Consider the following 8952-nt stretch of genomic DNA (forward strand, 5'->3'; position numbering starts at 1 on the left):
AAATGAGTTAATACAGTTGGCTTAGAAACCTGGGGTAGTAACTGGTAAGTAGGGCCATCCAATGGCATGCCTTTGATAATTGAGAAGGGTAGCCGGCAAAACCGCCGTTGATTTGCCTAATTACAACGTTACATTACAATGTACAGATAACACACGGGTCCCACCTTTTCCATTGAGGATCCACCTTCCAAGCTGGCACAACCCCTACACGATCTCCTTACACCCTCTCCTCAACACTCATCACTTCCATCACCTCTCTTTATAACTCCTCCCCCTCAAACCCCCCCCCTCTTATCTCCCCATCTTCTCTTTCTCTACCCTCTTTTCTTGTTCTTTACTATTATTATTCACCACCCCACATTCATTCTTCAAACAAACAAACATGGCTGAGGAGGCTCCAAAGCAAACAAGCACAACACAAGAGTCAGTGGTGCAAGTGGAGGAAGTGGTGGTAACTCATGTTCCTCAACCTGACAAAACCCCCACTGTAGAGAAAGATCCTCAACCTGAGCCAGAGAAGAAGAAGCCCGTTGAGGAAACTGTGACTCTTGAGACTCACCTGTCCAAACCCAATAGTGACGACACCAACAATGATGACAAAATCCCCGAATCTTGTTCCTTCAAGGAAGAAAGTACCAAACTTTCTGACCTCCCCGAGAATGAAAACAAGTCACTCCAAGAGCTCAAACACCTCATTCAAGAAGCACTCAACAAGCACGAGTTTTCTTCCCCTAACAATCCACCCAAAGAAGAAAAGCCACCAGCTTTAACTGCAGACAAGGAAGGGAAAGAGCCCCATGAGGAACAAGTTCCTGAACCGGTTGAAACTGTTGCAGCCACAGCAGAAGAACCTGTACAAAAAACTGAGGAGGAGCAAGTTGCCAAACAAACAGAAGAAGAAGAAGGAGAGAAGAAAGAAGAAGTGAAAGAAACTGAGGTTGCTAATGCTGATGCTGATGCTGCTCCATCTGTGGATGATGATGGAGCAAAAACTGTGGAGGCCATTGAAGAGACCGTTGTTGCTGTCTCTTCTTCTGTTCCTACAGAGGAGCCTCCATCTACAGAGAAAGCTTCTGAAACAGAAGCAAAGGATGAAGCTTCAGTTCCATTGCCACCTGAAGAAGTATCCATTTGGGGGATACCGCTGCTTAAAGATGACAGGAGCGATGTGATTCTGTTGAAGTTTCTGCGTGCCAGAGACTTCAAGGTGAAGGAGGCATTCACCATGATCAAGAACACAATCCGGTGGAGGAAGGAATTTGGAATGGAAGAGTTGATGGAGGAGAAGCTCGGTGATGAGTTGGAGAAAGTGGTGTTCATGCATGGATTCGACAAGGAGGGCCACCCTGTGTGTTACAACATATATGGAGAGTTCCAGAACAAGGAGTTGTACAAGAAGACTTTTTCTGATGAGGAGAAGAGAGAAAAATTCCTGAGATGGAGAATTCAGTTCCTTGAGAAGAGTATAAGGAAGTTGGATTTCAACCCTGGTGGCATTTGCACCATCGTTCAAGTCAATGATCTCAAGAACTCTCCTGGACCTGGCAAGTGGGAACTTAGACAAGCCACCAAACACGCTCTTCAATTGCTTCAGGACAATTATCCTGAATTTGTGGCCAAACAGGTACTCCTCTATAGTTTTTAATCATTCATTGTTTTCTCGTAAATTTTAATTGCATGCTAATTAACTGTTATATCTGATCTGTATTTGTGTCTTCCTTGCTTGCACTAGTGAGGAAATTTTAAGTGGGTATTGGATGTTCAAATTCGAATATATCTTATTCTAAATCTTTATGTTTCGGGCTTCAGGTATTTATCAATGTGCCATGGTGGTACCTGGCAGTGAATAGGATGATAAGCCCTTTCCTTACTCAGAGAACCAAAAGCAAGTTTGTCTTTGCTGGGCCTTCCAAATCAACTGAGACCCTTTTGAGGTGAAGACATAAAGATTCAAAATTTGCTATTCTTTGTTGTTTTCTGTTTGATTTGTATTTGGACAGTTTTAACTTTTGTCTCTTTGCACTTTCAGATACATAGCTCCGGAGCAGCTTCCGGTAAAATATGGTGGCCTAAGCAAAGATGGAGAATTCGGAAATACCGATGCTGTTACAGAAATCACAGTAAGGCCAGCAGCAAAACATACCGTGGAGTTTTCTGTTACTGAGGTGGGTTTTCCCTTGTTTTTTTGTCGGAATTGAATTGACTGGTTTTTAGAATCCAAAGAATGCTGCATCGGAATGGGGTATATTTCATAGGATTCCTTTATCACCAATATTATATCTAATTTTGAATAGTTCTCATATTTTATGCCAAAGACTGTGCACGCCTGAAAGTAAATACACCATGTGTTAGTAAATTAAGAAAATAAAATAAACAAAGAAAGATTATACTCCTAATTGGGAAAAAGGAAAGTAGACATAGAAAGCTGTTTCTTTTGTTAGCTATTTGTTGCTGGGAAGCTGGAATGGTCAAAATTTGCTTCAGATAATTATTAATATTGCTGAGAGTCAAAAACCTTCCCGTGTTTAGCAAACCAATAAATGGTATGGACCACTTAAATGCTTGATTAGCTAGGTTGTACAAACAATAATGTAACCTTGAACATAAAAAATTTTCAGATATTTTCATTTTACCTCATAAAATGATTGATGTGAGAAATTCATGTTTAAGCAAGAGCTAGCAACCAACGTTAACATGGATTTATGAAACATGAAAAAGACTTCAGAGGAGAAAAAGAGGCAATAGGATCAAGAGTGTAGAATAAAAGTCCAAGAAGAAAAGAAACTTCAACAGCCTATGAACTCTTTCACTGTCTAGATAACTACCTAATGATGTTGATTCATAGGATTGGATATTTAAGCTCCACATTTTTTTGTTGTTATCAGAAACAGTTATATGACTTGACTTCGCAAATTAAAACCACGTGTAGCAATTAAATCCAACACTAAACCTTTTTATTACAATTGATGAGAAGATAGAGACTTGTTGGGCATATTTGCCTTGATAAATGGTATAATGGTTTTAATATTTTTACTTTTATTTTTTTGGTAATCTTCAGAACTGCTTACTCTCTTGGGAGCTGAGAGTAATAGGGTGGGAAGTAAGCTATGGTGCAGAATTTGTGCCTAGTTCAGAAGGAAGCTATACAGTAATTGTGCAAAAGGCTAGAAAGGTTGCATCATCAGAAGAACCAGTGCTATGCAACAGTTTTAAAGTAGGTGAACCGGGGAAAGTTGTTCTCACCATTGACAATCAAAGTTCTAAGAAGAAGAAGCTCTTGTACCGTTTGAAGACCAAGCCTTCCCCCTCTGACTGAAAACATCATTATGTGCAAGCGGGAGGGACAAAAACAGTACCAGAGCTTCAAAGATGAACTTTCCTGCTGTTCATATATGAATATAAATAGTTTTTCTTTTCTTTTTTATTTTTATTTTAATGATTATTATGTGTTCAATCATGTTATATAATTATATATACTCTTTCGTGTCTTTCTTGCAATTATTTATTGGTGTTGTTATCACTAAGATAAATGTCAATGTCCTTTTTTTGAATTGGAGGGTATCTTTTTGATCTGTTAGTCATATTATTTGGATGCGTTTACATCTTGCTTATGTAATAAATTTTTATTATACAAGATATTTATATAATAAATTTAACTATAAATTTTATTAATATAAATTAAAAAAGATTTATTTTAATAATTATTAAAATAAGTTAAAAAAGTTCTGAGAATCATAAATTTTTCCAATCATACCCTTTATATGTTATGAATATCATGTAAATTTTGGTGGGGTCTTTATATCACTGTCCCTCTGTCTGTATTCCAGCATGAGATGTGTTTGAGAGCTGTCATGATCCATGTTCCCACCATGGAAAAAAAAGTGATATGGATTATTATCATGACTCTGGACTTCTGCAATATGTCACATTGGTACAATGTAGAGAAGACTTAGTTGAATCATCTTTGTTATTTGCCTTTGCCGTAAGAAACAAAATTGACAGCGAGAATGGAAATTTTGGTTATCTATTTAATACTGATAGGTATCGGTCCTGTCTCATGCACACTTTTATCTAAGAATTCAGTTCAGATGAGGCCACTTTGAATTAAATATGTTGCCCTCGACCTCAATTATAATTTTGCCTCTAATTTCACTTTAATAGAGATTATAATTATAACAATAAAAATTAAAGAAATAAAATAAAATGAGGGTAGAACAGGATAGATTTCCTCAATCTCCTGAACGAAGTAAATGATGTTTTACACACACAAAAAAAAGAGAGTAAATTTGTAAGGTATATAGAGCCCTGAATCTCAACAAGTCCAATGTGTAAATTGACAAACAAGAAGACATTGAGGGGCCCTCAAAGAAATTAAATGTGGAGTAGTATGGTGGCTACTTTAACTTTTTTTGCACCGAATTTCATCATAAAGCCCACTTATTAATCTAACCTATGTAGCTTTTTATCTGTTTAAATATTCTTTATGCACCTGTTTGCCTTCTTTTTTCAAACAAACTTTTGATCCTTTTAAGGCATCAAGTGCAGGACGACCATCATTTAGACCAGCCAGGCAGCAAAGTTATAGAAATGTTTTTTGTTTCTTTAGTTGGGTAAAGGCATAAAACATCTTAGTACTTTTTCGTCTTTGATCAAAGCCTGTCAAAATCAATAATAACGTTATTTCTGTACATGTAGACACTGCTCATTATGCCTTTCTTTGTTTAAGGCATTGTTAAGAATACAAATATTGTATTAAAAAAATATAATAATGCATTTACTTTGTGACTTTTAATGTTTTTTTAATAAAAAAAAAGACTTCTTAACTTTTTAATTAATATATTAAAAATGTTAGATGCTAGTTAGCGGGAGTCAAAAAATAGATTGAGAAAATTTATATTTTACCATTTAATTGAGAGAAAAATACTAAGAAAAATTAATAAATTGTGTGGATTCCATCAAAAACATTCTGCTTTTTCGGTGTAGCAATAAATGAGAGAAAAACGAATATTGAAATAGAAAATTTACTTATTATTTATTGTTTTATGAAAGTATAAAGCTTATTTAAAATTATTCTTCTCAATTAAAAATTTTTTTCTTCATTCAAACAGTAAAAAAGAAAATTAATTTATGTTCTCTCATCATCCAAACAAAAACTTCTCTTTCTTTTTTGTTCTCATTTTTAAATAAATCAAATCTTTTGGAATCCTTGCAGCAATCATATCCCTCTAGCCTGTCAGCGACTTACATTATTTGATATTTTGGTACTCATCTTCTTACATTATTTTTATTTGTATATTGTTGTATCTTTGGGTCAAGTCACACAAATTTTTGCTAGCAAAACAGATTAAAGAAGACAGAAAGAAATTAGAAATGACTGATGGGATTGAGGGGAATCCAATTCCAATCTAAAATATTATGAAGAATAGTATTTTGAGTTGAAAATTATACGACAAATGATAAACTCTCTGAGGGAAGGACTTGTTCACAAGTGTTAATGAAGTGACAAAAAATGATTGTATGATTAGGGAAAGTGTAAAGGTAAAGCGCTAAAGCCAAAGGCATGCCTTCCAAAGATGTTATGAGTAATGAATAGGTTGGGGGGGTTGGAAGATAGAGAACAGAGATGCATGCAGGGTCAGCATTTAGAAACACCAAGACAACAAGCAACAACGTGATGCCATTTTAGTTGACTATTTGCCTTTGCCAGTGCACAGAGCCAGGGTTCATATTATTCTTCTTTTATTTTTTGTATGCATCTTTCTCTCTTAGAAAAATTATCATATGATTTGTGACTGCTTTTTTAATTAATAAAAACATATTGTATGATAATTGATGAAAATTATAGACACTAATGATCTTAACTCACTCAATAATTTCTTCTTGCCATGATACTTTTAGTTGCAGCTGCAAGCCTTGTAATTGTTCACGAGCTACGTTATAAAAGGATATAAAATACTCCTCTTTCCTACATATGTAGATTTTGACAATAAAACGTGAAATTTCAAGTAAAAGTAAATTGCCAAGTAAGATATAAATGTGTTTTTAAAATTCTGTTATTACTATTATTTCTAAATACTATATGCTTGAGCTTTTATAAAAATTAAGAAAATATTAACTATTTTGAATTAAAAAAATATAATTGTATTTGACTTAACTATTGTATTAATGCTTTTATTTTCATGTTTAAATACAGACAGAAAATAATAAATTAATTTTTAATAATTTTGAAAATAATAAATACAAGAAAAAAATTTTTTTAAAAATAATTAAAAGCATGTTTGATTTCTATTTTAAAAATAGTTTTCTATTTTTAAAAATATAATATAATATAAATTTGTAATTTATTTTAAAAAACAAAAAAACTATTTTTTAAATGAAAATCAAACATACTCTTAATATTTTTTTTTGAAAAATAGAATAACTTTTAAAACAACATAAGATAAAAAAAAAATTGAAATCTGACTTAGAACCTTTCAGCCCAGCACAAAACAGACAAGGATGAAAAATAATAATAAATGAAAGCTCATGACCAAAATAAATAAATAAGTAAATAAAAACCCCACTAAAATAAGAGAGAAACTAGGCAAAATAAAGCTTTATAATTAATACGTTTTTTTATGAGAGGATTTATGTGATTAATTGAATAATATAGATTCATTTTAAAAATGTATTCATTAGTGTTCTCGAGAGAAATAATATTCACACAGGATTCAGCTCCTACACTTATTCCCAAAAATGATTATATTTTCCCGTTTAAAAATTCATCTTTATTCATTAAATTTTTTAATAATATTTTGTTGAAGAAAAAAAATTAACCCATATCATCTGAGCCTCGTTGTACCTTTTGCCTGGCAGCAGTTGCTGTATCCAGCCTAAGCTACCGGATTTGAATTTACACGAGTTTGGTAAGATTAATATATATTTGTATTAAAGAAAATAAATTTAAATTATAGAAAAATAAAATTGTATTTCTGAAAATTATTTTTTTCCTTTTCAATTAAATAAACAATATATCATTATTTTTTTTAATTTCCTCTTTGTATTGTACTTTCTGATGTATCTTTTGGGCTCTGTCCTTTTTGCTTGGCCTGCTTCTTTGTTTTTCTTCAGCTTGTTTTCCGCTGTCTTTCTGATGTAGGAGATAGCTTCTGGGCCTATATATTTTTTTTCTTGGGCTTTTTCCTGGACGGAGTGCTATTGTAAAAAACAAGGTTATCTCACCGTATTTTAACATTTGGTCAGGCCCATGATCAATTCAATTTGGGTGCTTAAAACCGACGAACCCATTATCCCTTGCCGAACCCGTAGTTCTTTTTATAGTTGTTTATTATATGGGCCTAATAAATCTACGAGCCCATGCTTTCTGTGCAGGAGAAAGGTGAATTGACGCATTGGATGTACCATTTAACTCGAGCATTCACCTCTAAATTCTACGAATGTAGAATCTGAAAGTATAAACATACACACACAAAACCTGTTTAAGGTAGCAAGAAACATACCTCATAATGGCACCGAAAAAATGTCGTGGTGATTCTATTCTGTTCTTCCCCTATTGGAGGTACATGTCTAACAAGCTTATCGTGGCAGGTCGCAAGCGTTCTCTGTGCACACGTTGCAGTTTTGCATGTGAAACCGATGCTTTCCCTTGTTACTACCTTCAACCCCACAACCCATGTCGTTTCAAATCCTATTGTCGCATTTAACATGTCACGAGCGTAGACAGCAACAGATGCCGCATTTTCAATTCCATCTTTGCACTGTCACACTATTTCTTTTCCTATCTCTCTGACACGTCATATATATATATATATATATTCATGCTTCCAAGTCCCATATTATATAAGAAGATCCAAAAGGCCACATTTGATTCCCTTTATACTATGTACTAAATACTAAACTAGAGACTACCAAGGGATTCAACAATTGAATTTCCGTGGTTCGTATATTTTATAGCTGCTCATGGAAAGGAAAACATTTGGGTTTTTGTTCTTGCTCCTTCTTGTCTTAGCTGCCGGTGAGATGTACATATATTCCGTGTTAATTTGATCATTTCGGACACATATAGTATGATACTTTTTTATACATATTAAGATATGATAAAAAAAAATGTAGATTAAAATTTAATAAGATGTGATAAGCTATTATTTCTTATTTTATCATGTGATTCTATAGTTGAGTAATTGCATGTTAAAAAACGATTAACTTTAAATAAAATAAAATACATAGACATGATGAACTTGTTTTTTGCTCGATCTTGTGTAATTGTATTGTGATTAATTATTGAATTTGATGAATGGAATGAAAGTAGATGTGGCAGTGAAGACAGGAGAGGCTAGAGAATGCGAATCAGAAAGCCACGGGTTCAAGGGTGTATGTCTAAGTGACAACAACTGTGCACATGTATGCAGGACCGAAGGTTTCTCTGGTGGTGACTGCCATGGGGTCCGTCGCCGCTGCTATTGCACTAAGATTTGTTGAAACCCCTTTTCATGTATTACTATCACAAATAAATTAGCAATAACTGATACATATATAGTGTCGGAGTGCTAGGTGATTAACTAGTTAGTCATCATATATATAATAATATCATAAGACTATCGCTCTAGCAAGTATGATATGCATCATGACGTTATGATCTTCCTGCTAAGTTCGGGGTGTAATCAATTTTAACTGAAGTAATAATAATTAATGGAAATAAAGTTTGGTATTAATGTTGCCTTTTAATGTTTTTGATAGGCACGTATATATATTAGAACGAAACCTAGAACAAACAGGAAAATACAAGATCTAGAACACACACAATTGATACACATGCCTATCCAAAACAGGATATTGATTTCGTTTCCCACAGCATAGATTTTGAATAAACTCACTAAACTTAAATTACATGTACTAATCAAACTAGGTATTTACACATCGTTATTATATATGATATAAGTACTATTGTTTCAG

The 8952-nt window shown here is 33.6% G+C and overlaps 2 protein-coding genes across 2 annotated transcripts; both read left to right on the forward strand.

The window, feature by feature from the left end:
- The first annotated feature begins 299 nt into the window (after window positions 1-299).
- Window positions 300-3552, forward strand: LOC113856233 (patellin-3-like). Its single transcript, XM_027487969.1, has 4 exons — window positions 300-1624; window positions 1810-1934; window positions 2030-2165; window positions 3059-3552. Exons 1-4 carry the CDS (start codon window positions 383-385, stop codon window positions 3314-3316), a joined length of 1761 nt encoding a protein of 586 aa, XP_027343770.1. The 5' UTR covers window positions 300-382; the 3' UTR covers window positions 3317-3552.
- A 4407-nt stretch (window positions 3553-7959) lies between these two features.
- LOC113856131 (defensin-like protein 1) lies at window positions 7960-8478 on the forward strand. The gene is made up of 2 exons (XM_027487815.1): window positions 7960-8014; window positions 8309-8478. The coding sequence occupies exons 1-2, from the start codon at window positions 7960-7962 to the stop codon at window positions 8476-8478; spliced, it is 225 nt and encodes a 74-aa protein (XP_027343616.1).
- The last annotated feature ends 474 nt before the right edge of the window (window positions 8479-8952 follow it).

The sequence above is a fragment of the Abrus precatorius genome, unplaced genomic scaffold, assembly GCF_003935025.1.
Source record: "Abrus precatorius isolate BTA unplaced genomic scaffold, Abrus_2018 Scaffold11, whole genome shotgun sequence".
Classification (NCBI taxonomy): Eukaryota; Viridiplantae; Streptophyta; class Magnoliopsida; order Fabales; family Fabaceae; genus Abrus; species Abrus precatorius.

Coding starts and splice junctions, on each gene's coding strand:
- LOC113856233 (XM_027487969.1), top strand. CDS start 383: ATGGCTGAGGAGGCTCCAAAGCAAACAAGCACAACACAAGAGTCAGTG. Junction 1,625..1,809: donor CTGAATTTGTGGCCAAACAG/GTACTCCTCTAT, acceptor TTCGGGCTTCAG/GTATTTATCAATGTGCCATG. Junction 2,166..3,058: donor TGGAGTTTTCTGTTACTGAG/GTGGGTTTTCCC, acceptor GGTAATCTTCAG/AACTGCTTACTCTCTTGGGA.
- LOC113856131 (XM_027487815.1), top strand. CDS start 7,960: ATGGAAAGGAAAACATTTGGGTTTTTGTTCTTGCTCCTTCTTGTCTTA. Junction 8,015..8,308: donor CCTTCTTGTCTTAGCTGCCG/GTGAGATGTACA, acceptor GAATGAAAGTAG/ATGTGGCAGTGAAGACAGGA.